Here is a 27,784-nt window from a genome sequence, read left to right as displayed (position 1 = left end):
AGGCCCTGGCACAGGCTGCCCAGAGAAGCTGTGTCTGCCCCATCCCTGGAAGTGTTCAAGGCCTTGTTTGATGGGGCCTGGGATAATGGAAGGTGTCCCTGCCCATGGCAGGGGCCTTGGGACTGGTTATTTTCTAAGGTCCCTTCCAATGCAAACCATTCTGTGATTCTGTGAATGAAAAGAAAATTCAGCTCTTGCTGAAATTCGTGGGTCTTGCAGTGCACTTAAAGGGTACAAAAATTAACGTTGTCATTATCTCTCTAGGGATGTTGTATGATACAAAGAGATAATGCAGGTTGCTTCTTCCTGATGCTGTTTTTTCTCTCGTCTCAGTCTTTCATTTTGCATTGCATGGGTGGGAACCCAGCTCTCAGGTGCTCAGGAGCAGGCATTTGCTCAGATTCAGAGCATGTGCCAGAGCCTCTGTTAGCCAGGCACCCTGTGCTGGACAGGACCCTGGAAAAATCTATGTATGCTGTCCCTGTTTGCAGCTCTTCTAAACTCCTACAGTTTGTCGTGTTTCTTACTCCTGTGATCAGAAGCAGCCGCATCTGCAGTGTGTTCACTTCCTGTGTGGGCCCCTGTGGGTTTGGTTTGTTGTGGGCTGCCCACAAAGGACACGTGGGTGTGCATCCGGCGCTGTCTGCTGGAGGAGAGGAGATGTACGTGGATGGAGCCCCCTGCTTTCTGCTTCTCTTGCTGTTAGGCTGGGCTTTGGGGGTGGGGGAGGAGGCTGTGCATCAGGTGGTGGTTAAGCAGCTCTGTTAACGAATGGTGTAGAGGTGTCTGTTCCCAGGCCAGACACCTGGGGAAGGGTCTGCAGCCTGAGTCTTGGTGAGGAACAGCCCAGGGAGCTGGCAGGGCTCAGCCTGGAGCAAAGGAGGCTCAGAAAGGACTTTATCACCCTCTACAACTAACTCCATGGCAGGAGGCTGGAACACATGAGGGTTGATCAGTTCTCCCAGGTACCAAGTGATGGGATAAGCGAAAACAGTGGGAGGTTGAGTCAAGGAATGTTTAGGTTGGCTACTAGGAAAATTTTCTTAATAGAAAGGGCTGTAAAGCATTGAAACAGGCTGCCCAAGGCAGTGGTGGAATCACCATCTCTGGATGTGTTAAAAAAATCTGTGGGTATGGCAGTGAAGGCATGGTATAGTGATGAACATGCTGGTGGTGCTGGATTGATGGTTGAACTTCCTGATCATGGAGATGTTAGCCAGCCTGAATGATACTGTGATTGTATGGTTTTACTGCTTCACTGGTGGAGTTGGAAACAGCCTCTGGCAGGGTCCCACTGGCATCCAGCATGGAACCTCTGCTCGGCATCTTGAACTCGCCCTGGTCTGCTGCGGTGTCCTCGGGCACTTCCCTCTGCTTTTGTAAGCAAGGGGAAAATTGCTAAATGCATGTTCTCTCATACTTCATTTTACATATTGATTTTGTCTGCTCATTTTGTCAGTAGTGTTAGTTTCAAGGGCTCCTTGAAAGTCTGCCTCTGGTTATGGTGGTCATTAGCAAAACACCAATCCTCAAAGTGTGCTGTGCATTAAAAATCTTCCTAGGAATTTCCATAGACCACTGGTGTTTCCCAATCCAATTAATGAGCACTTGCAGTTTCAAGTGAGTAATGACTTGAATAGGCTGCACAGAAGGTACGAAAATACTTAATGAAAATACTGCCCTTTTGTTAAAATCTGTGCTTTTATGATTAATTTTTTTTTTTTAACTAACAATGTAATGCAACATGTCAACCCCAGTTTATCCATAATGAAAGTGGCTGTTTTTCAGACCTCATATTAAGGAGTTTCCCTAAAGATTTTATGGACTTTATATGTAACGTGATTTACAGGAATCACCTCAGTTTGAAGGTGACATGTGCAGCTGTGTAACAGCGGTTAAGAGTGATGCACAAATGAAACTACATCAGACTGAAACTCGGGAGGGTTTATTTTAAGCAAGCACCTGTACTTACTGAAATCTGGCTGCTGGCAGTAGTTTACAGTCCTTCTCATAGCCCTGGAGCCTGTGGTGGGGGGTGATGCCACAGTGTTAGGATATGACATCTTTCTGCTGCTAGGGAGAGCTGCACTCCGAGGTTGTAATGGGATCCATCTTCTCTGCTCTTCAAGGCCAGGTTGAACAAGGCTTGGAGCAACCTGGTCTAGTGGAAAGTGTCCCTGCCCATGGCAGAAGGGTTGGAACAAGATGAACTTTAAGATCCCTCACAACCTGTTTTATGATTCTTGACTCAAAGACTTGTTTTTGAACCTTTCTCCATCTCGAGTAAGTTTAGCAGTCAGCTGCACATCTGCTCCCCACCCAGTGTTGTGTTGGTGATGGGCCCCCTGAACCCACAGCAGGTTTGTGTGTGCCCTCCCCTTGCTCAGCAGAGCAACAGAGCTGCACTTGTTTGTGATAATTGAAGGAAAACTTGTAGATATTTTTACACTAATTTCTTACTTGCATTCTATCAGTCTTTTTACCTGGTGAGCACTTTCACCAGGAAGCCTGGAACTGTTTGGAAGCAGATCCAGAGCACAGTCCTTTTCAGGAAAACCATCCTGCTCTCTTGACTGGCGTCAGTCTGGAGAGTTGCTCAAACCTTGACCTCAGCTGATGCTGACAGTACTGTAGGAGGGAGATATTTTGTGGCAGAAAAACCTTTCATAACTTGTAAATATTTTGCAAATTGCCACCACAAGAAATAAAAATTCAATCACTGAAAAATTCAGTCACCTTGCTGATTTGAAAGCAAACCAGTGGGAGATTCCAAGTCAGAACTACAGTTTAATAGAAAAATTAAAATAAAATGGAGTAATACAAAAACAGTGACAGAGTCAGAATACAACCTGACACCCTGTGCGTCAGGGTGTTGGTAGCAGCCACATTAAATGGTGGCTGCAGTCATCCTGGAGTGACAGTGTGGTTCTGTTGGAGCACTGATGCTATAGAAGGATGAAGTTTTCCTCTGAAGGACACAGTAGCTGGGTCTGGTCTTCTTCCGGAAATCCAATGGGAACAAGCTGCCTGTGGTGTTCTGTATCTCTGATTATATCCAGGTAGAAATGCTTGGCTGCTCCCCCTGGGTGAAGCATCTCCCAATGGGACAATGTCATTTTATCAGCCATGCAGTGGCACTCACTGGCCCATTAACAGAAGAGATCTGGAGGGAGGAAGGGTCATGGAAGACATAACAGATTCAACAGATGGTAATACAATACATACTTTTGGTTCCATCTTGCATTGCAACCTAAGACAGCTCTCCACACAGTAACTAGTTATTTGTTTCTTTCTCCTTTTATCACATAGACAGATTTACACCATTGTAGAAATTAACTCAGTTCCTTGGAAAATGCCTGAGAAAATATTTTATGTAGCACGTTCAGGGAGTTAATCTCTGTTTTGATGGACCCTAAGGGTTTGGGTGGTAGTTCTAAAGTCATTAATTCTTTATAAGCAAGCTCTTAGGCAAACTCGATGGAGAATGATATGTGAGAGTTGTGCCCACTGCTCATAACTGTGTTGTGTCACTTGGGGGTTGATGGTAAAAGATGCTCTGCACCACAGAGATGTTTTGTTTCTTTTGGAAACTTAAAAATCTTTTGTGTATGAGTTGCAGTTCCTTTTCTGATCCTTTTTAACATTATTGTTTCAGTCTCTTGAAATGACATACTGTGTGGCTTCTTGTAGGGAAATCTGACAGGGTAGTAGCCAGCAAGCTGGTCTCCCTGTGTGCAGGGAGATGGTAGCATCCATGGATCTGTTTTTCATTTTGTGTCTTCCATCTGGGCTGCTTCTGTCCAATATGCTCTACTCAAATGTAACAGCCTGGTTGTAGTCTCACTTGTAGCCAACTCAACCTTTCACATAGGTTTAGGTTTCTCCTGCCTTAGAGAGAGGTAGTCCTGTGAAGAGTTATTTTGTATGTTAGCCTTGTAAAGTTGTACGTTAGAGTTGTTGGGCTGAATGTCACATAGCACTGAAGGATTTCTTTGAAGGGCTGTGATGGTGTTGTCTTCAACTTTGTGTTCAGGGTAAAATGTATTTCTGATTTAGAGTATGGAACTTCACATCAACTCAGTCATGTTCTTCATAAGTCTCATGGACCAGTTTAGAGATAGAGAATATCCTGAGCAATTTTCAATAAAAGTCACCATCACAAAATGTCAGTGCATAATTATAAGCATTTGGATGCTCTGTTTTCCTTGGAAAAACTTGGCATGAAAACCACTGCATTTATGAGAGAATAATGACATAAGTATATTTGGTTTTGGCATAGAACTGATTACTATCTAATGACATTTAACAGCATTTGTAGTTTTATATTTGGTATGTGGCATCTTTCTTAATAGTGATATGTCTAGATAAAATACAGATAAAATACTAGACTAAATGGGGCCATCACATATCTTGTCATTGTTCTTAACCTTGTTCTTGCAAGTCAGCCTTGCTTTTTGTCACTAAGTATTACTAGGTTTTGTTCTTATGTGATGAAGTTCTTATGATGAAGTTTCTAGTTGGAGGTAAAATAGCCACAATACTTCTATTGTCTTTATGATGTTGAATTTGTTTTGTTTAAAGTTTGGTTAGCAGTTGTGGTTTGTCAATTTGGAGTGCAGGTATGGCTTCTGGCTTTCCCCTTGTTTTATCTGTTAGATCAGTTGCTCAGATTGGGTGAGAATAAACTGGGGTTTTCCTGCTGTTTTGCCCTCAGTCAAGGGAGGACCCCAAATGACACTGGGGAAAACCTTCTCTGAGCATACTCAGCTTTGCATTTTTAAAGGTGATAAAGGCTGGATTTTACTAGAAAATTATAAAGTTTATAAGTTGTTGTACCTTGGTGCTCCATCTGATGTCAGAAGCTTTGCAGAGCTGCTGTAGGGTCTGTGCTGGGTTTCCCCACCATGGCTGGTCTGGGGATCCAGATCTCAGGATCTGCAGACCCTGAGTGCCCGGAACCCTCCCTGTTATTCCCTGTCCATTCTGTTACAGAACTTGGATAGTGCTGAGCCTGGCTGTCCCAGCCTGGCTCTGGGGTCGGCCAAGCTGCTTGCATGAAGCTGTGCCTGAGCACAGGCAGGTCTGTCAGGGTGGGACTCCTTCACTCTTCAAACTGGATGCACTGACCACTAATAAATGGCAGTGGACTGGTCAAAATTACCCTTGCTTAGGAGAGAAATTGTGATAGGAAAAGTCAAATCCCTCCCCTCTTCCCACTTGCAGGCTACCAGTTTAGTGTTAAGCCTCAAGTAAAAAAGACAAAAGAAATACTGAAAGTGGCATTTTCATTATTTTTTTTAACCTCATCTGTGAATGTAATACATTATTCACAAGGTCCTTTAATCAGAAGCCTTTTTCTTGTGAAAGATGTGGTAGTACCTTATATTTTAAATAGCCTTAATCTACTTGATTTAACCTGAGATGCTGTTTTGAATAACTGAGGAAAGAAAAAGTGGTATTTTGTATGGGTTTTTGTATCAACTTTTGCAGAATGAGAAGAACATATGCACCTTTATGGGCTTTGCAAATGGGAGACTCCACCTGGCTTCCCAGCTCACTGTCAGCTGAGGAAATCACAGCCAGTTCCATGTTAGGTTTGGGAGGTGTTGTCTCTGAAGAATGTAGATTGGAGATTAGATTGAGGTTATGTTTAGTGATCAAAATCCTAAATGTGTCTGGGAAATTTTGCTGCGGGATATTAGCTATTTTGTCCTTTCTGTGTCTCTGAGGGGATTCAGTCCCCCAGACTCACCTTTTTGGGGTTGGTATCCACACCTTTTCACCACCAGGGATTTTTGGGTTGCAGACCTTCCCAGACTTCCCCACCCTTTGCCAAAATGAGATGTCAGGAAGGAAGGGAGGAGCGTGGTATGAATCATCTCAGCTGAAACCGTTGAAGGGAACTTTATTTGTGTGAGTCCATAGCAAAGGGGGCTTCCCCCTTCCCCACCAGTGCCGTCATCCCTGTTTGTGATGCGGATCATGCTCTGCCCGGCTCTGCAGAGTGTGTAAGCGAGACAGAGCTGCAGGAGAGAGCTGTAATTTATAAACGTATTATAAACCATATAAATCTGAATCATTTTAAATAGAAGATGACCTTTCCCTGCTTAACACAGCAGTTGAAAAAAAGAGTCGGGGTAGTGTGAAAGCAGTGGAGAAATTCAATCCATGGTGCCTTTTTATTGTTCCTCCTGTGTTGCTGGTGCTATATTTAGAAGCTTACATCACTTAAGGAATGATGACAGTCTCTGCCCTCCCCCTCCCGCTCTCCCCCTGCTCTGCCTCGCTCCTTCCCTTAGGATGGATCATGTTTTCATACTACTTATGAGTCCTACAGATCTTGGGGTAGGATTTTTCTACAGCCTTTTAGTGAGTGCTGCTGGAAAGCGACATGTGTAAGGATGCGCTGGCACCACGGAATGTCGCCCTGAAGGGGAACAGGAGCTTGTGGTGCTGCTTTCCCTGCCTCCCCTTCCTAAAGAGTCAGGAACAGGGTGGAGGTTGTATGTTTTTTCCTTTTTTTCCTGAGAAGCCCTAGTGAGGGGCTGCCCATGCCACAACAATACAATGAGTTGTTTTTGGTGTTTAGGTTCAGAGGTGGGAGAACAGCATGGCAGTGACACTGAATCCAGTGAGCTGTGCCAGCATGGCAGGGTCTGCAGCAGGCTCTGCCTTCTGCACCCTTGCTCCCTATCCCCTGTCTGTCCAAAAAGATGAAAAGTACTCAAATCTATGGAAATAGCCTCTTGATGCAGGTGCCCTTAATGCTAAAATATTTCTGCATTATGCTGCTATGTTTGGCAATTTCCACTCGGAAAACTCTATTAGAATGAATTATTTTAGCCTGAAACATCTTTGCCTGAGTGTGTGCAGTGACAGATCGCCTTTGGAGCAGCAGTTGCCTTCCCCAGCCCCCACCACGGGCTTGGAGTCAGGATGAGACCGGAGCTACTGCGCTGGAAATGGGGGGGCAAGTGAAGGTGCCTGCTCATGCCTGAGCACTGCAGGAATCAGTGTGGCAGGGCCACCTGCCTCTGAGGACAAAAGGACACAATCCTGAAGCCCAGCTCGAAGCCCCAGGCCCCTCGGCTGGCAGCTCCTGCCTCGTCAGCCAGGGCCATGATGGCTTTGAGACCATCACCGTCCTCCCTGCTGGAATTGCACAATGGGCTTTTCTTCCTCTGATTGATCAGGAAAAAGTCCTGCTGCTTCTGGGGTACCTTCTGCCAGCAGCTGCCAGTGCTTCCCGCCTGTGCAGGGCTTGCATTTCTGGTGTCCTTAAATAAGGGAAGACTCTGATCCTGCCTAACTGAATGTGCATTTAAATTATGAAAGGCTTTACTATCCTTTTAAAAACATCCAATTTTTCACTGACTTACTCTTGTTAGACAATTAGAATGTGCAGATTTGGTTAACAGTCTGGAGGATTCAGGTAGCATTATGGGAGGATAAAGAGAATGATGCAGAGAAATCTATGGAGTGGTATTTCAGCATGGAAATAAATCAGTGTTAAGGAACAAAGACTCCCTTTACTACAGAGATTGTATACTGCTTTTTCTTTAAGATCTTCTTAAAACTTGGATTCTGGTTTAAAATGTGAATGGTGATTTTCTGTTTGTGATTCTGCTCAATGCTGCAGCTTTGCTCAAGTATTTCAGTTGTGATCACTACCAAGCCTTTGTATCAGATATTTTTTTTCATCTCGGAGTTGCTCTAGTTTTGAAATTTGTCATTAAACACACGATTTATAAAAAACTTACAGCGCTGTGCTGCAGGGAGCTGGGGCTGCAGAGAAGCATGTGTTAAAATAAATAAATAAATGGAAGCAGAAGGGAGTGGGGGGATGCCCCAAAAGCCGGGGTGTGGAAGTAGGTCAGGTTTTCCCCCCAGCCGGGGCTGGGCGGGCAGGGCTGCGCAGCGTGGGCTGCAGCCCCCCGGGACCCCTGCCTGCTGCCGCCCTGCTCATTGGCGGCACGGCCACAGGGATGATGTCATCTGCACTTAAAGGCAAAACCAGGAGGAAATAGAATTTCGTTCCCATTATTGAGCTGGTGTTTACAGTAGTTGTAAAATATGGCATCTGCGCCAAAATCTGTGCTGGGTCGGGTTTGCCGCACAATGCAGCAGGATGAGTCTGGGAGGTGGAGATCTGCCCGGAGAGCTATCAGGGGCAGGCAGGCAGGGAGAGGGCTCTTTCAGCTGCATGGGTTCTTTTCTCCTCAATACAAATTGTGATTATGCTAACCACAATGCAGGTAACACCACATGGAAGTATTTGGGTGTTCATTGCTGCTGAGGATTTATCACTGTAGCATTACAGACATTTAAGATGCTGCTTCTAAATACAATTTTATGAATTATTAGAAGAGGCAATACAGTCGTGTGTAAGATGAAGCTCACATATCCAGCCTATTGTTTAGTATTGAAAAAGCAGTAAAAGAAGCAGCTATTTGTGTAGCTGTGTAGTGCTTTGTAAAAATCTAAAGTAGTTAGAATGCTTTCGGCTTTTAAAAATCAAATAGACTTTGTGTTTGCAAATTTTGCAAGCCCAGGATTGAAGTTCAGATTATCCTTTATATTTAAATACAAATTAAACCCAGTTATATTTATGGACCCTAGTTGCATTTATGATTTTTGTCGTTTGATAAGAGGTTGAGTAAATTCAGCCATTGATGCCAATTTTTTCCTTTTAGGTTAGTTTTGGAAGGCACCAGGGGAAGATGCAGCTCCCATCCTAAGTGTTAGACTTGGTGATCCTTGTATGTCTCTTTCAACTCCAGATAGTCTATGTTTCTGTGATCATTTGGGCTATATACTGGGAAGAATTCAGCTCCTGGATAACTGCTGAGGAGCTATTGGTGTGAGATGGAGAGTGGTGCCCTGTTGGTACAACTTGGCTTCAGAGATGTGAGAATCTCCTTCTACATGTCCCTTGGCACAGTAGTTTTCTTTGGATTGCTCAAACTGCCTGATTCAATATTCAAAAATAAGCACACAGACAAGACAAAAAAGGCATTTTTGGCCCTCCCTACCAGCAGGCCCCCCTTGGCAACTCCATTTGTGCACAGGAGGTGCAGCCATCATGGGCTAGTTTTGATTCAGAGAATTACCATCAAGTCTGATGTGGTGACAAAAATTCTTTCCAAAAAGAGGAGAACAGTAACAGTGAGTGCCCCTTCTTGCAGATGAAGTAAATTACCCAGAGACCAAAATAATGGCTTTAACAGAGCCAGCACCCTCTGTCCCCTTGCCTGTCTCCTCCCTCCTTTCCTCCCTTGCGCAGTAGCAGAAGTCATTTGCCTTCTAGGAACCGAAAGCATCACGGCAGACCCGGCTCAAAGGTTTGGGATCTCAGAGATCCTTCCTTGGAGCATCTCTCCAGCATGCTGGCTGTCATCCAAGACTTTAAGCTCCTTTCAAATATATCAGTTTTTAGTTGCAAAAAGAGATTATAGAACTAAATTGACGACTGCAGAATTAAAGCAAATTGGGTTGGAAACAGAATTGGTCTTGACTGAGCAGGGAAAAAACCCCACCCTCCAAAACTTTTAAAAAGTGTTCCAAAATCATTAAAACTACGAGAATTATAAACCTTATGTTTTAGTAAGAAATTTACTTCTAATTCTGGATAAAATCTCTGTATTGTGTAGGATGAGATAAAAGTGTTGAGTCTCTAGTGTTACACATATATAAAAGCAAAATTTTTTTATTGTGAGCCGATGATGTATGTGTCTGTGTGCACGTGGATGGCTGCAGATATTTGTTTTACTTTTTGAATGCAGAAATGAAAAATAATCCACCTAAATGCTGCTGAAAGTGTTAGTGGATACATGTGATTAATTAAAAAAATTATTTAGAAAAAGGAGAATAATCAGAGTTCCAGCATATCCCTGAATAGATATAAAATGATATAAAAGCTGATGTGGAGCAGGGTGTTTGCTGAGCAGTTGTACTGATATGTGTGTTTATATTAGGTCAATAAAGATGCTCTGCTGGCTGCATCTGCAGATCCAGTAGCCAATTGATCTAATGCAGTTTCTAAAGGCTTTCTATACAGGTGATGTCATCCTTTTAGCTCCGTTCCCCTCCCACTCTCTTTCCTCCTTATTAGATATTTCATCTTGCTGCGGAGCATCCAATCGATGGGAGCTTCTCCTGAGGGAGCTGCTGAGAAGCAAGCAAAGATAGTAGGAATTAGGACTCCAGCAGTCAGCCTTGCTGTAGCTATGGACGTCCTGTTTTGTTTGGCATTACAGAAATGTTTTAATTGGAAAAGCTAGGCGTGGATTAGCCGTGCTATCTGACTGATGCATTAGAATACTAAGCGACACTGCAGAGTTGTAAACGGCATTAAAAAAAAGAAGGAGGGGGGGGGAAAAGAGAAAAGGGTTTGTATTGCAGAAGCTTTTAATACATTCCACAGTGCAAACCTGTTAGAGCATATATCCTGGAGCTACAGTACGGACGCGAATTCAATTTCTGCATTTCTGATGGACATGAGTATAAAGAAGAAACTTTAATATCCCAGGGTGTGGATATTCGCCTAAGATGCTGAAGAACCTTTGCAAAATTTCATCTACAGTATTAGTATGAAGTTTCTGAAAAGTGGACCCGAAGATAAGCCACTTGTAAAAGCATTTTAGAAGAGAAAAAGAAATTTGAAGAATTCATACCTTGCTTTTTAATGTATTGTTGCTTTAACTTGCAGTTCTAATCAATTTCTGAATTAATTCAATTTAAGCAGCACTTTTTGGGTGCATGCCTCTTGCCTGAAGGAACGTATGGATATTTGTATGTGAGAAGCTAGGAAACATTTTGATTTGAATTTATGTGCTTGTTAAAACTGGAACATTTTTATAGGAATTGCTGCTGCTGCTGCTGCTAACTCCCTGCAATACTGAAAACTCCTCAGATCTAGTGGAAGCTGTAATCGAATTCAGTGTGAAATCCAAGCCTGAGAAGTTGCATATATGTACATTGCTGCTTTATGATTTTTAAAGAGAAAGCAGAAGGGATTTTTCTCATTTTTTCCCCCTGTGGCTTTTATTTGAGAAAAGAAACTTTTTTTCCCCAGCCTAAGAAATGGCTTTTCTTGTTCGATGTTACGCCAACTGCCTACAGCCCTGGGCCTCCAAAGTAAGTAAGATTTTGTCTGTGCTGCATTTCTGTGACATGTATTGACAGCCCTGGTGCTAGCTGAATGTTCCCTTCTCATCCCAGCAGCATGCTGGGTTGAAGGCATTGGAATCCTGGCTGTGCATGAACTATTTTTGTAGAATCATTTCTAAACAGGAAGGGAGGACCTAGAAATCATGGAATTGTTTTATGTACCAATAGCTTAAAAACGACCAGCAAGTATAAATATAATGCCATTTGCTTATGAAATGTGTAAAGCTTGTTTTCTAGCCTGTAAATATGAAGTGTATATGCAGCCTATACATATTATTGCAGTGTAACATTTTTATAACTGCTGGCATATTTTGCTAACTTGAGCATTCTAATATCCAAACCCACTGATGTTTTAATTTTCAAGCTGTGTGGAGCTGTACTGCTTCTTTCCTTTGTGCAGCAGCATGGAACTGGTTAATTATTTAGCTGAACTATGTAATTACAATTAGCTTTAAAGGACTCCAATTATTTTTTGTGTCTGAGAATGCAGTATTTCTGTGAAACTGGGGAGGGAAGGGTGTTTCTTTTAAGTGGCATAATGAAAGCTAGAACGTTCGAGCAAACCCACCTTGAGATAAAAGCCTTTAAAGAAATTAAAAATACAATATTTATGAGACTGTTTCTGTTTGGTATGCTCAGTCAGAAAATTAGCTGAGTTTCTGGTATTTTAATAAGGCTACTACCAAGAAACAGTCACCTATGACACAGGAATTGACTTATAACTCTGGGGCCAGGCAGATACTCATTATTATTCCTTTATTATAATTTTGTATTTACTGGGTAGAAAAAAGGCTCTGCAACTTTCTGGTGTTTGGAGGCAGTGGGCAAAAAAGCCTTGTGCTCCTGGCAATATGAGATACAGCATTGACTTTGGAGCAGGAGGTGGCTCTTGACTTTGGTCCCAGGAAGTTTAGAGTCTCAATGACATGATGGTGTGTAAAGGCACAGGGAGAAGCTCGCTGGGTGTGCAGACTCCCTGTCCAGGCTGATTTTCCCTGTTTGGTTTTTATGTCTGGTGTGATGTAAAGGGAAGCTCGTGGTAAATAGGGGGGTGAAAGCTCTGGGCTGTGGGGTTTCCCTGTGTGGATGCCAAAACCAGCGTGGAGTAGTGTGGGTGGGTGTGTGGCTGAATTTTGGCTGTTTCACATGTGCTGAGTCCATCCCATCATCGGGGGAAGTGGAGCTGCAGGTACTTGTGGTCTTGGAGAGTGGCTGGGCACTGTGTGCTCACACAGGTAATTGCAGCTCCTCACCTTGCAGTTCCTGCTGGCAAATCCTGGCCTGTTTATGTTATGATCCATGCCCCAGTGTACATGTAGACTCTTTCTTCCCTTCCTACTCTGCAGACATTAATTATGAAAGGCTGAGTTTACTTAAGCTTGACTTACCTGCGCTGCCCTTATTAAGGAGGTTTTCATGTTGTAATACTGCTTAAAAACTGGAAACTGGGAATGCTTTAGTCATGTTGGTACTTCAGCTGGGATTGCACTCTCCACAGAGTTTGGGCTGAAGTGAGAAGCCACAAAAAAGCTTGTGCTCAAATAAGGGCGTCATAAGGGTAGAATAATGACATTAAGAAAAAAAAGTTTTTTGACCCCTGTGTCAGCTCTGTGGACAATATCCAGTGGATTGCTGCTCTGCCAGCCAAGCCATTTATTCACTCAGTTACTATTCATAAATGAAATGGTATAAAATATTAGGAAGGGGAAAGTTTGTTTTTTCTTTCTTTTTTTTTTCTAATGGTTTATGAGAACTGATTAACTGATTTTGCATTCCAGTCCATAGCTAACAGTTCTTTACCTTTAAAGCCACAAAGATAAAGCACTTTTATTCTGTTCTGAAAACACTCACAAGTCTCCCAAAACTCCTACAGCCCCCCCCCCAAACTTTTGAAGGGATCTGTTCATATTGTTTGGTAACTCTGAGGGGAAGTGTGCATTGGATTAAGCAAACTGATGAGCTGAATCAGATGTGAGTTTGTGCCATTTTGGTTTTAACTGAGCTTTGTAGTAAGAATCCGTTTCTATGGCAAGTGTTTTATAATAATACATAATACAGCAAACTAAATAATGTCAGAATGTTAAATATCTAAGTTTCAAGTTTAACTTGAAAATGTCAAGTATTTTGTGTTTTGAAACCAGAACTTAGATTTATGTAGATCTGTGCCAGAATTGTTTTAATCAGTTGCTTTTAAACTGGTGTAAGACAGTAGTCTGAACATGGGCTGTTGACTCAGTTGTAATTACAGCTGTTCTGGGTGTGACATTGTCATGATCCATGGATTGAATCAGAGCAGGATGAAGTCATATTTCTTATGACTAATCATAAAGGTAGGCTTTTGTGAAGGTAGAACACTTTTGAAGGTTAACCTTGGCCTGGGGAGGTTAATTGGTGTGGCTGGGAGGAGCAGAAGCCGGCGTTTGGACACCTGGAAAAGTCTCCAAGTGCAGGGTGTCCCTGAGTGCTGGTGTCCCCAGCAGTTCCATAGCACACACTGCTTAGTGCTGCCCTCACCCTCATCCCCCAGAGACTCCATGGCTTTTGGTTTCCCAAAGTAGAGGTGCAGAGTAGACTTGTGTAAAGCAATCAGTGCATTCCATTCCCCTGCATCAAGAGCTGTAGAAGGAGGATGAACAGAGGGAGAGAACAGTGAACGTGCATCTGCAGTGCCCTTTCAGGCAGGTTCTTGTGGAGGTCAGCGTATTTCTGAGGACTGCTGATAATTGGAAATGTGTCTGAGAGGAATCACCCTCTCCTTGGCAGGAGGAGATGGTGGCTGTTGCATCTGGAGGAGCCAGCAGCAGGGCAGAACTGCCCCTGGTCTCTGCCCTGGGGACAGTGCCCTTGCTGGAATGATAAACTGTGGAAGATGAGATAAATAGATGCAGGCATTTGTAAGGAAACGTGGTGAGGATGATAAGCAGCGAGGAGTGTGGTGAGCAGTGATCAAAGCCGTGCCAGCTGTCGAGCCACTGTGGCTCTGGAAGAGGATGAGGGAAGATAGAGGACTTTGCATTGCGTTGGTGGAGATCTGTTTCCACAGGCTGGTTCTCTTGGCAAGGACAAGAGACATTCAACTTACATTAAACAAATCTCTTCCTGTGATGCCAGTGCAGTATTTTAAAGAAAAAAATAATTCACAAGTATCTCAGCAAGATTTTGGTTGTCTTTGTAATTCTGATGGTAACTTTCCCTGTTCAGTTGTCTGAGATGCACTTTGTGGTATTGGACTCTTAACTGTGACTGTGCTATGAAGTCACTATGAAGGAGAGCTCTAAACTCAGTGATTTAGATGTAGAGGGTTCTTCTGTAGTAGAAATTTTATGTGCATCTTAAGAATTTTCCAAGCCTGGAATGTACCCACAGTTACTGTGTTTGTGAAGCATGAGGGTCTGATGGGGTGATTATGGAGTGATTGGATAATGTTTCTATAGAAGATATTTAAAATGGATGCTTTTTGAGATAATGTACTTTTTATAGAAAGTAAGAGTTTTTGAATTAACATTTAAGCTTTTATTTTTTTTTTTCCTGAAGCAAAATAGTTTAATTCAAGATCCCAGGTGCACGTGAAACTTATCTTATGGCAGTAGATGGTAATTTATTTTCTCTAGGCTTCTGTGCTCTTCTCTTTCTGCTGTTTAGATAAAAATCTAATAATGCGAAGCATAATAATGATACATTTGCTCTATAAAAGTTTGTGTTTGAGTTAAAGCAGAAGACTTGGAATAGTTTTTCAATCCCATTTCTATTTTTGGTGTCATCTCAGAGGCATGTGATACAATTTTTGGTTATTCATAACTATAATCAGTATAACCTCATCTTCTGATTCCAAAGGGCATCAGTTTGATCTCCAGGATCTTGAGTTGAAATCTTCATGCAATTAAAGATTTCATTTCAGTTCCTCAGAAGAAAAACAGAGCTTTGATAGTGTGTCCTTGATTTGATTCTATGTCATCCTTATCTTTGCTAACGTGCTTACATGGAAAGTAGCCCCAGTAGTATGAATTTTAAGTGTTTTTAGAGCAAATAGAGTAACTGATCCTTTGCTTTATTTTTGCAGTCAGTTTTGATAAGGTCTTTCTCTTCCCCTCGGACCTGCCTTTCCCAGCAATCTGTCTGTGTGTGCCTGTAGCTCCAGCCCAGCTTTCAGCATCGCAGAGCTTGGAACTTTGCATTGCATGGTTTAGCCCTCTTTGGAAGTTTTGGAGTTTCAGCCAGCTCCTCAGAGTATTTATGGTCCCTCCTACCCTATATTTTCTGATCCTTTTCCCCTTCATCCATTGCTCAGAAGGATTGCTTTGATTCTCCATGTTATTTGTAGGAGCACAGCCTCTTGGTTCCTCAGTACTATGATCCCTGAGCACTTAGAGGGTGAGGACTTGGATTGGCAAATAACAATTTTTCTTACACTTAGATGCAAGTTTTAACTCAGTTTTCTGTAGCCACTTGCAGGATACTTTTTGTATAACTTCTTAAATACATTTTTTGCCTGATAGTTTAAGATTAAAATGGTTTAGTATGAGCTATATGGCCATTTGCTCCAGAAAACTTGGATTTTCTTATACTCTGGTGTATAATATGTTAAAGTTAAGTGCAAGTACACACTGTGCTACTTTTCAACAGAAAAAGCCTTTTCCTGAAGTATTGTTTTTATGGGAAATTGGCTCTTAGTATGCAAATAAACACCTATCTGTTCATTTATTTCCTCCTAGACTTTAGTTTAAACCTTCTTTGTTAGAATTTTCCTTTCAGCTACAGCCTAGGTCGGGACCACCCTCTTTTGCCCCTCTCGCTTCCATGAACGCATTTCTTGATGAATACAGAAAGCAAACGTGGAAGCACCAATGGAAGACTGGTGCTCCTGTGGTTTTTTTGCATGTGCAGTATCCCAGGGCCTCCTTGGACAGCTGCTGGCTCAGAGGTGGTGCTGCCAGCCTTGCTGTGCTCGCCGTGCTCCGTGTCCTTGGCGCCCAGCCCCAGAGCTGATTGTCACCTGCGTGTCAGCGCCCGAGGATGTGTAAGGAGGGATTGTCATCATGCTCTATTTTACCAATCTGTGCACCTAGCAGCTGATAAATTATTTAGTCAATGAAGGTCGATGTAGATGTGGAATTTTATGTGCCCTGCCGTACTGGCTTAGAGTGAGAGCTCCCAAACATCAGGCTGCTGGTGGCTGCTGGAGTTTATGGGCTCCTTGTAGAACTCGGAGCATCACTAGTCCCTGTCACACTTTGTTTTCTATTATAATTATTTACACAAGGCACTTTTTACTATTGTATTAATTTTCAGTGGTGAGAACAAAGAGTAAAAGTTGGATTAAAATAAGTATTTTTGAACATTCCTGTTCCGTGTTCAAAATAACAAAAATACAAGTGTTGACATTTTTGAAAATGTTACTTTGTGAATGGACCAGAGAAGAATTGGTCTTCATTTTTTGCAGCCATCAATTATGTTTACTTAATCGGTATTCCCTTTATAATGGAGCTCCAAGCAATACTGGTACAGTTTTTTGTGGGTGAATTTTCAGACCCACTTCTCCAGAGCTGAGTTGTTTGCGTGTCAGACACTTAGCATTATCCTGAGTTAAGGCATAGTAGTAATCTATAATTTAGACATATGAAAACCAAATTAAAATTGCATTACATGTGTGGTTTAAGGCAACACCAGAATATAGTTTGAAATTCTGTCCTCATGTCACCTTATTGTAACTAAGGAAATGTAATACTTCAGAGAATTTTAATTTCTATGTGCTATAGGAGCCACAAAGACCAAAAAGCTCTTGACTACCAGAGGCAATAAACAGCCTCTAGGGATTATTAATTCTTCCAGATGGTTTTTGTGTGTTATGTGTGGTTTTTTTTACCTTATTGTAAGCCTGGAGATATTTTAGGAAGGCTTCAGGAATAGTTTTTGAGGCACTGCAAGGCTGTCATGAATGATGTCAACTTGGTCTTTATTTCTTTGAGATTCATGTGTGTAGTATTGATAAAACCAGGAGTAGATACTGTAGACAGTGAATTGAAACCTTGAAATAAATATTATCATGAAGTTTGTGTAGTTAAATAGGTACTGAGTTTTTTTGCATCATGTTATTGAAGAGCATAGGATTTTATCTGGACCTACTGGGTAGAAAGCTTGAGCCATCACTTTGTTTTAAAAACAACAAAAGCCTCACTCCCCAGACATCATTGGTGCTTTTTAAAAAGCTGTAGAAATCTGTTTTTGTGCCACTGGTGAACCATCTGTGGTCTTCAAGGAGGAAATGTTTTTGTTTGCATTAAGTCTGTAGACTGATGTCAGCATGGGTAATTCAGCTGGGCTCATCTTATTCTCTCTGTGGACACCTAAATGGCCTCTCTTTGTATCTCAGAGAGGCAACTTTCTCCTCTCCCATTAACACAGCTCTGAGTGTATTTTGAACTGGAGGAGAATTGTGGCTTGTATGTAAAATGTTAATATAAAGCAGAATTAATTTATACAAATCCTTGTGAAAAAGATTGCTGAAGATTCTACAGAATAACTTCAGAGAAGTCATGGGTTTTAGTGGTTTCTTGTTGATTTACTGGCAGGATACATGAGATGATTAAAATAATTTACTGATGCCAAGAAAAAACATTCAAGAGTTTTGTTCCTTTTTCATTTCTTAGATGGAATGAATGGGATGGAGAAGAGCAGAAAGGATTGCAGGTGAGAGACTGCTGTCAGTGGAAGTGAGCAGTGCTGCTCCTGTTTCAGTAGGTTGTACAAAGGAAAAGTAGAATGAATTAAATAAATTAGTTATCTTGTGTAAATGAACAAGCTGATAATGGAAACAGAAGCCTGTAGTGAGATCATCCAAGCAACTTGCCAGTAAGATGGTGGAATGTAGAATTTGCTGAAGATCTAGTTTAATATGAAAGGTATGAAAGCTGTTGAATTAAGGGTATAAAAAAGAAAATGGTGTTTGAAGGGACTGGAAAGATATGGTCACTGAAAGAGGAGAGGTGGGATCTGGAGAAGTCCTGTTTCAGAGGGCTGGGGTTCTGTTCAGCTCTTCGATTATGTGGTCTTTTTAATTTTTAAGACTTAAGGCAAACATACTTGATTTTTTTTTTTTTAAATGGCTTCTTGTGACAGTCCAGGCTTTCTGTGTCATTTGAGAAAGGAAAATTGCTGTCCTCAATCCATTTGGGTATGATGGAGGCTGAGCAGGAGTGTTTCCTAAGGCTCAGAGGTCACCCAGTGTCATCACAGTTAATGCTCCAAGCATGTGTTAATAGGTTCCAGCTTACAACAGTGAAAACCTCTTAATGCAAAACGTCAATAAACAAAATGCTCAATAAATGTGCCTTAAAATTGGGACTGTTTGTCTTGTAGATCTGGTTTTCACTGTGAGGTGGCTGAGTTGGGGGTTTTACAGTGACCAGCAGCTGTATGTGTGCCCTGACACCACAGCGCTGCACTGTGCTTGTCCTCGGCTGTTTTATGGAAAATAACTCCAGTGTTGTTTCTGAATATTAGCCTTGCTGGCAACATTTCAGGGAACTTTAGAAAAGCAAACAAGGTAGAAGGTTACTGACAGTCTGTAAAACCAAGGACAGAAAATTTGCTTATACAGCCTGGAAAAGGACAGACTGTTCTCTCAGAGGCTGATGGTTCTGCTGTGTCCAGACTGCATTGATTGGTTGTAAACATCCATATGGGCTCCTAGAAAACTGACAAAAAACTTTGCTGTCAAGGAGTATTAAAAAGGGGCAAACCTTTTGATTCTTTATTGCCCATTTTCTTTCCATTAATTTGAATTTGGAATGGACCAGAAGAGTTCAGTGGGTTGTGCTTCCTTTATTAGTTTTTATCCCCATGATGAGTCCTTTGGCCACTGTCTTTATTCTGGGATCCTTCTGGACATGTTAGATAAATACACAATTTACTGCAGGTTTAAAACACAGTGTTGAAGCTTTTACACATAGGAAAAGATAATTCATAGGTCTTGTGTCCCTCTGTCAAGACTACTTTGCAAATTCATATTGCCTATGCCTTTCAGCCTGTATATTTTGGTTATCCAAAGTGTAACAGTAAACACTGATACTTACTTTCAAAAGTTGTAGCCCAAAGGCACAGATGTGGCTTTTCCTTAGAGCAAAGATATCAACAAATCCTAAAGTAAATATGGAAATAAAGGATGTAGAGTATAGTCTCTGTAAAAAGAGGTTCTACTGATTCCTTTCCATGAAAAAAAAAAAGGGATATAGAAAACAAAAATGTCTCAGTTTGGCCAGTCTGTGACAAAACTTAACTTGTGACTTCTGTGGTTACCTTTCTCTCTATTTAGACTCTGCAATGGCTTTCTATAGCCTTTATTTTTAGCAAACCCTTCATAAGGAGCACATGAAGGGAGGTTGTCCTCAGGCTGACATCACTCTCAGTGTCCTTTTCAGACAAGTTGATGGGTGGTCATCTCGTCAAAGGTCACGTCATTTGCTCTGCTGGACAGAGCATGTGCAGTCTTGAAAGTCTGTTATAGCAAAATTAGGTTTTAATTTAATTCCCAAGTATTCTGTATGACTTCACTGCTGAGAGTAAATGGTGTTTATGTGGGAAGTAAATGTCACTGCAGATGCAGTGTCCTTGGTCTGCTGGCCTGTGAGTTGTGTCATGGATCGGAGCTTACACTCCAATTAATTTCAAAATTACAGACACGAGACTTGTAGATATACAACCTTGTACTCACCTTTGCTATACTTTATACTGTTCTTGCTGGAGAACAGTGGGAGACGTCAGCTGTCTTAGGGAGAAACCATCACATCATTATTCTGCTCTTGGTACCAAACTACTTTTAGAAAGTCAGTAATTCTGTATAAAACCAAGATGTCCTGATGTCTATTAAAAAACAAATGAACATAATAAAATAAAATGCTCCTTTTAACTAAGCTTTGTATTATGTGATAGGAGAAAGGACACTTTGGAGCTTGCAGAGTTTTTTGGGGTTTCTCTGGTTTGGCAGCAGCAGTGCTGCTTCCCCTTGCATTGGTGCCAGGTGGCTGCACCCATGAAATTGATGGAAAAAGCCAAATTCCTGGTGGGCCTTTGGAGTCTTCACCTCAGGTTTTCAAGGCTGGTCTGGGGAGAGTTCAGTATTTTGTGCATCTCATTTTTAATAAATGTTACTCAGTGCTGGTTTTTACACTCCCATCTCCTCTCCCACCACCTCCTCTCTTTCCTGGATGAGGTGACTGTTTCCCAGCTGTGGCTGTGTTCTGGCAAATGAGATGGGATCAGCCTGTGAATCCTCTTCCAAAATTTCAAATTCCTTTAACAAAAATAAGTCCAAGCTGCTGGTGCTTCTGGGTTGGTGTGGCATGCCAGGCTGATGCTACCTTTAGGATGAGCTTCTGAATGATTTAGTCTTTTTTTTCCTCTCCTTTTTCCTCTTGCAGTTTGCAATATTGCTTTAAAAATTCCCTGTTGATGCTGGATTTTTTTGGTGTAATCACTAGCTGTATTTTCCTCACTCAGAGGGGATGCAGAGCTGCCGGTGGCTGTGCCGACAGTAACTTCTATTTTCTTAACTTTCTTTCTGCTACAGTTCTGAATTGCAGTGCGGCATTTCAACAGGGGGGGTTTGTTCCTAAATATCCCTTTGTTGGGAAAGGTCAGTCACAAGGATGTGCTGGCACTGATGCCGGGACAGGCTGTGCCAGCATGTCAGATGCACTCATATTACAATTCCAGATTATCCCTTCCTGTTAAAAAATGAAATTCTTGTGGTTTAAAGTGTCAACTAAGTAGTCTGTTGGAGTGCCTATCAGAATGTTGTGGGTGTTTGTGGTTTTCCTATCTGGGGGTTCTGGGGCATACAGTTAGCCAGCAGATATTGCAGATCTAAACATCTGCATCCAAAAGCATCTAATATGGTCATAGTTGGACATTACTGTGTGGACCTTGTTTCCCAACACAGGATTTTTCAACATACTGATGCTCTTGTAACAGGAGTTTCTAAGTTTCAGAAAAAAAGTCAAAGTCACCAATAGTGAAGACAATTTTATGTCACTTGCAGCAACTTCCCTGCCACAACCAGCAAGAGCTTCCCGTGTCCGCTGTCATGTTGGTACAGAAACATCCTCTTTGTATCTTGCTGCCTGGTGAGCTCTGCAAGAAAGAACAATCACTTTGGGTAATAAAAATGACATACAAAAGACAGAAGCTGTGATTTATTTTGGGAGATTGAGTCGAGTGGCAAGCAGTACTTTAAAGGTCACTTGTCTCAAATAAACCTTATCTCTCTCTCAAATTTAAAGAGATATTGCAATGTTTCCTTGCATCTAACATGCATTAAATGTCTTTTGCAAGAATATATTGCAAAGTCCAGCAGGAGCATCAAACATACCCATGTGCTTTATTAGGTGATGGAAGTGGAGTGCTGGCAGGGGGATTGAAGACCAGTTTTGATTAATTAGTTGTTTAGAAATACTCCTTTGGAAAGCCTGGCAGTGCTTTGATCATCAGTGGGTTTTTGTGAAAATGACACACAAAATATATTCACAACCTGTTTATTTTGAGAGCCATGTCTTGTTCCATCAGTACTTAGAATTACAGAATCACAGAATGTTTTGTGCTGGGAGGGACCTAAAAGCTCCTCTTGTCCCAATTCCCTGCCTTGGGCAGGGACACCTTCCACTAGACCAGGTGGAGCCCCACTTCTCAATCTAGGTATGGAAAATAATGTTCATCACAAGAATCTTAAAATCTCAAATAAATTAGCGAAGACAATCTGTATGTGGCAGTGCATATGTGTGGGTGCTGGGATGTCTTTGAGCCAGAACCGGCTTTAACAGCACCAATTGTTGATAAACAGCAGCACCTGCCATTGTTCTCCTGGGAAATCCTGCAGAATTGATTCTGCTCTTGGTCCTGCTCACTGTTTTACTGGAGCTGTTTTGAGGGTTTGAGAATCTGGATAGAAGGGAGCTTAAATTAGATTTCCTTATGTCTGTGTTACCACAGTCAGCATTGGATTTCATCATGGACAAAAACATTGAAGCTGAAGTCAGAGCTGTTTGTTGGAATAGGGAGGTTGTAAAGGTAAGACAGCCTGAAGAGTTTGCAGCAAACCTGTGGTCTTTTAAGCTAGAGTCAGTGAATCTATGTGGGCTGATTTGTTCAGTAATTTCCTAAAACTCCTGGATTTTCAGTTCCACTGCCCTTCAGCGTTTTCAGCAGCTGCCAGCTTGCCTTGCCCTGTCCCTTTGCCAGCGAGTGCCACAGTGCTGGTGGATGTGACCTGCCTGGGAAGTGATGCTGTGACCCGCTGGGTTGTGGCTCTGGGAGCGTGGCTGGGGCACTGCAGGGTGCTCCAGGAGCAGGGTCACCTGCAGCACAGGCTGCTCCCTGCTGCTGCCACAGCACAGAGCCTCCTCCATGCAGGTGTCATCAGCGAAATGTCGGTGCCTGAACCCACCTGCAGGGTCCGAGCTCCAGGAGAGGATGAGGATGTGATGATGCTTCCTGCCCTGTGCCTGTTGGGAGCAGAGCCTGCAGAGTGCTCTTCACAGGAATGGCTTCTGTAGGCAATGTGCCTTTGGGATTCCAGGAGTAACCAGCCCGTGCTCTGGACCAGAATCAAATCAGAATCACATCGCAGCTTCACTGTTGCACATGGTTGCAGCTGGGAGGTTACACCTTGGTGTAAATCAGATCTTCCCGTGTGCTGGCAGAGAGGCTGCCTGTTGGCCACTGGATTGAATGTTGTCACCCTTGCTTTGATCTTTTGGCTGTTCTCAGATCCTGAAAATAGGTATTTTCAGCCTGTAAAACTTTTTCTGGTGGCTAAACATAGGTTTTAAAGTGTTGTGTTTCCTTTGTATTTAGATCAAATTCACCACAACTTGAGTTCCCTAACCCTCATTCTGCCAAGCCCCTTTCTTTCCCCTACTGCTTGAAGGGGTTTTTTTTGTGGGATTTTAGCAACGTTTCGCTTTTCAGACTTTCTCCTTTTCATGTGACCATAGATACTAATGTACAGGTTGGGTATTTTATACTTTTCTTTTGTTAGGAAAAAACAAGGCTAGAATAAGGTAAAAATTAGAATAGTGAGGAAGAGTAATGTTTTCTTTCGTAGGATTGTTGTGTTTGAGTAGTGATTGCCAGTGAGAATGTCATTGGGAGTTGAAAGGGCTGCAAGGTCCCTCATGTTCCTTATCCCAGATTTGGTAGTAAAATTATGTTGCATTTGTCAGAGGGTCTCAAGAATTTTTTCCCTGGGGATGGGGAAGGTTTGGCAAGACCTGTACTGCCATCTGTGTTTTCAGAAAAGATGTGAACTAGTGTTTGGTGAAGTACTTCTCTTGCGTGTTCTTCAGATAATGGACATGGAATCGTGATGGTAAATCAAAACCTGTTTACACTTCTCTTATGTTTAGTCAGTTTTTATAAAGTTGATATCAGCTCAAGAGTATTTTCTTTTAATTTGTAGGACCAAGTATCTAGTAGCTTACACGATTGTGTGGAATTTGGTTTGTTGTACAGAAGAAATGTTTTCATTTTGATAACAACAGTTGATGCTATTGGAGTAGTTTTGGACTTTTTCTGCATCACAACTTTTTTTCCAAAGGAAACAGTATATAACTTGTATAATTTAAAAATTATAAAAGCACATAGAGAATCTATGATTACATGATACAATGTGCTTTTAATATAGTTGAGTATAATTCTAAAAAATATTAAGTTTTAATAATTTAATATTTAAAAAATAAGTATATGTGCCAAAAAGTAAACAAGTGGCTGAATTAAAGGACTGTTAATTTTGACAGTATTCCATGCAGTTCTGAGTCTTTAAAAGCTAATGCTGTTTTTTTTTTTTTCAGTAGAAAGAATGTTTATGAACTTGAATAATGCACTCAAATTTAGATATTTGCATGTGTGTTCATTTACAGATAGATTTATAAAATAGGGGTGGCGTTGTACATAGTTGTGGCCAAAATGCATAATATTCTTTCTGTGTACTCATTTCTTTAAAGATAAGTTAAAGCCCTTTACAGACCAAATGTTTTATTTATATTACATGACTTTTTGTTCTACACTGGTATTTGCTAAAGGTTATTCCTGAGCTAAGGTGCATAAATTGAACTTATAAGGAGGAATCCTGCTTCTTCATAATGGATTGCAATGTCAGCTAAGGTTAAATACTGTGTGCTGTTTGGCCAGCATCATATATTTGTCATCTTGGGGTATGTCACTTAGCTGTAAATATACCAGGCCTTTGTTGTATAGAAAGGTGCATTGTTTTCCATCAGTTTTATGAAATGTGAAGTGTGATGGGGTCAGCTTAGTCTAAACTAGCTTTTTCTCAAAATGTATGTCAAGTTACAGGTTCAGATTCTGGTTGATTTTGATTCAATAATCCAGCAATTCAGATACAAATTTAAATTGTTTAACCAAAGTTTTATGACAAACTTTGTCTTCAAATCAGACTTACACATCTTGTTTTCCTTTCTTTTTCCTGCCTTTCCCCAAATTCATCTATTTTCAGCTTCCAGCTGACCTTACCAAGATGCATCTCACGGACAATCCTCATCCCCAGGTGACGCACGTCCCTTCAAGCCAGTCAGGATGTAGCATTGCCAGTGACTCTGGGAGCAGCAGCCTGTCTGATATTTATCAGGTAAGACAGCTTTGGTTTCATAATTTTCCTTCCTAGATGTTAAAATTATTCCATAAACAGGAAGAGTGAGCTTTTATCCAAGACTGGGTAAAACCCTCTTGATGCTTCCACCTATCCCTGCACTGCCCGTGGGGCTCATCACTCCCACAGACACAGAAATGCAACAAACTGCTGCCTGTAAAGCTCTTTTTTTTTCTTTTCACATCTTTCTGTACCACCAAGTATGCTGTGGCTTTTCAAAGTAACATTTGTTGATTCATGGGATCATTTTCCTTTCTGAAATGGAACAAATCTCTCTAAATCAGCCTGGTGTTTCCAATACCATTCTTGATTATTTTTATTTATTGCTAATAGCAGATGTTCAGTTCTGCAAACAAAAGTGTGGTAATAAACCCACTTTACACTAATTGACTGTGGAAATTCTGGTGTGGCTTCCTGAGAGCAGAAGTTGGCTGAAAGCCAGAGATGGCTTCATTTGTTTACTGATAATACACTTAATAAGTCACCTGTCTTGTATCAAATCGCAGAGCTCATTTCATGGGTGTTTATGCTCTGATTGATGAGGAGGCTCAGCTTGGATTTGTATTGATGAGTATTGATCACAGCTTTTCCACTTCCAAGTTGCAGTCTGACCACAATACAGAGTATACAGCAGTTTTTGAGCATGGTATAGGTGTAACTTGATTTTAGACACCTGTTCCTTTTGCTTAGGTGCTGCCTGGATATTATTTCTATACTGGAAACAGATTAATGATACCTATTTACAGCAATATATTGCTTAAGGAACTTGAAAAATAAGGCATTAAAGCAAAAATTAGTTTAGAACACTAAAAGTATCTCTGCATTTTTTTATATTTAATCTATAATCTTACTACTTCTTTAGATTTGCTTGCTGCCAGCTAGATCAGGAGTAGCTGACATCCCTGAGAGAGTCTCTCCAAGGTGCTTCATAAACTCTCTTATTTCCGAGAGGCTATGCTGGAAGATGGTGTTTTGTATCTTGATTATTTTTACTCTTTTTTGTTTTCTGAATCAAGACTACATCAGAATTGATGTTAGTTTAGGGTTAGGATTGAGAGAGTCCCAGAGCCTTCAGCTCCAGGAGCCCTGGGGCTGGAAAAGGCCAGGGAGATCATGGCAGGGCCCCAGCATTGCTGCTGCTGCACCTTCCTGATCTGGAAAACCCATAATATTGGTTTGGGTTAGGGTTGGGGTCAGTGTTAGGGTTGGGGTTGAGGGAGCCCAAGAGCCTACAGCTCCAGGAGCACTGGGGTTGGAAAAAGCCTGCCAAGGTGATTGCAGCAGGACCACAACATTGCTGCTCCTACATCTTCCTGATCTGGACCAGCCAGGTGATGGGGACCTCAGCACCAGGACAAGCTGCCATGAGGGCTGGAGTTAGGGCTGACAGTGTCACAGATCCCACAGCTGCACGGGCACTGGATTTGAAAAGGTGCTGCAAGACCATAAAAACAGGGTGCTTGAGTTGCCTGCCTGAGTAGTTTGGAGAGGTTGCTCTAAGTGAAAAGCACTTAAAATATATTATTGATAACAAAGATATCACTCTAGCAATGGTATATTGTAATAAGTGAATACTCTTTATCTTTTATTGGTAATTGCCTTATATCTGCTCATCCATAAATGACAAAAGAGCATAATTGCTAAAAAAAAAATATATATAAACAAAAAAATGATGGAGTAACATATTTATATGCACTGTAGCAAATAAACCGTGGTTCTAGGTATTTTGTACACTAAGGAATAATTAATGTGAAAATGACTGCAAATTTTATATTAATTTTTAGGAGTTAGGACTTCTCAGTAAGAATTTCCTTTTCAGTGACATTCACCTGTTGGGTTTTGCATCCTGAAGGAAGTAAGGACATCTGTTAGAGAATTCCTGGCTGGCCAGGGTGATGCTGAGGCAGGTCACCACTGTTCATCACTGATGAGTGAGATCTTGCAAGATAATTTTACAGCCATGTGTGATCAGAGCTACAGTGACATTAACTTTGAGAGATAGCATTAGAGAATCAAGCATTTGATAAGCTGTGGGTGAAGAGAAGATGTGCTACAGACATGGCATGAGGGGGGAAAATCCTCCACAACCCACAGTGATTTTCTCCCCCTTAATTTTTTAGTGAATTTTTAGTATCTCGTTCTCATATGCCTAATGTGCAAATAGTAACCTGATAAAAGATGTATTTTATGTGCACTTATGTATTTTATGGATTTATTGCAGTAGCTTTAGCAGTTAATGTTGGAGAATTCTCTTACTGTTTGTCACAAATCTGTAAGTGATCACTAGATACTGCTTAGTAATAGATAGATGTTGTGTAATAATGCCATTGCACAATATTTAACACAGCATTATATTGCAGCAACACATCAATATAGATAGATTTTGAAATCACAAAAAAGAAAAAGTGTTTTCCCCCAAATATTTGACACATTATGAAGGTAGAGACTATCTTTGGTGTGTAATAAACCTGCATTTTGAGTGTGATGTATTGAATCAGTGATTGAAAACATTTTTGGAACAGCAAAATACAGCTTTTCATAAAGTGTTTGGAAAATGATGCTTTGCTTTTGCAGTCAGCTTGATATGTATCATGCCGAGCTTCACAATGCAAACTCTTTAGAAATATCATTTGTGTCACTAATATTCTGAATAATTTTGATTAATATAGGCTTGAAATGACCTTTTGAATTAATGTTATCTTAACATCAATTTTTACAGTGAGTAGTACAAACTTCATTCTGGAATTGGAAAACATGATTAGAATGGTAGAACCAAAGAATGAAACAATGTTTTATTAAGATATGTAAAGATTTTCTCTTCATCTGTGTACACTGTATTCATCAATAGCATTGAAATGAAGTTTCACTTGTTTCAGCTGCCTCTCAGTCCAGAATAAAGTCCATTTCCAGTTAAACAGGAAATGATGAATGTAATGCTTAAGGTGAGATCAGCAG

At 41.3% G+C, this 27,784-nt stretch overlaps 1 protein-coding gene across 8 annotated transcripts in view; it reads left to right on the top strand.

The window, feature by feature from the left end:
- RAPGEF6 (Rap guanine nucleotide exchange factor 6) overlaps positions 1-27,784 on the top strand; it is a 122,631-nt gene that overhangs the window by 50,231 nt on the left and 44,616 nt on the right. For 7 of the 8 annotated variants that reach the window (XM_021549539.2, XM_021549537.2, XM_021549542.3 and 4 more), the window contains exon 7: positions 24,677-24,808. In XM_021549539.2, coding sequence (XP_021405214.1) covers positions 24,677-24,808 — 132 coding nt within the window. Of the gene's footprint in view, positions 1-10,094; positions 11,137-24,676; positions 24,809-27,784 lie in introns of those variants that run through there. The other variant, XM_021549543.2, reaches the window with a different exon arrangement.

This window comes from Lonchura striata, chromosome 15, assembly GCF_046129695.1.
Source record: "Lonchura striata isolate bLonStr1 chromosome 15, bLonStr1.mat, whole genome shotgun sequence".
Taxonomy (NCBI): Eukaryota; Metazoa; Chordata; class Aves; order Passeriformes; family Estrildidae; genus Lonchura; species Lonchura striata.
The sequence above is the reverse complement of the archived record's forward strand: the minus strand, read 5'-3'. Positions and strand labels throughout refer to the sequence as shown.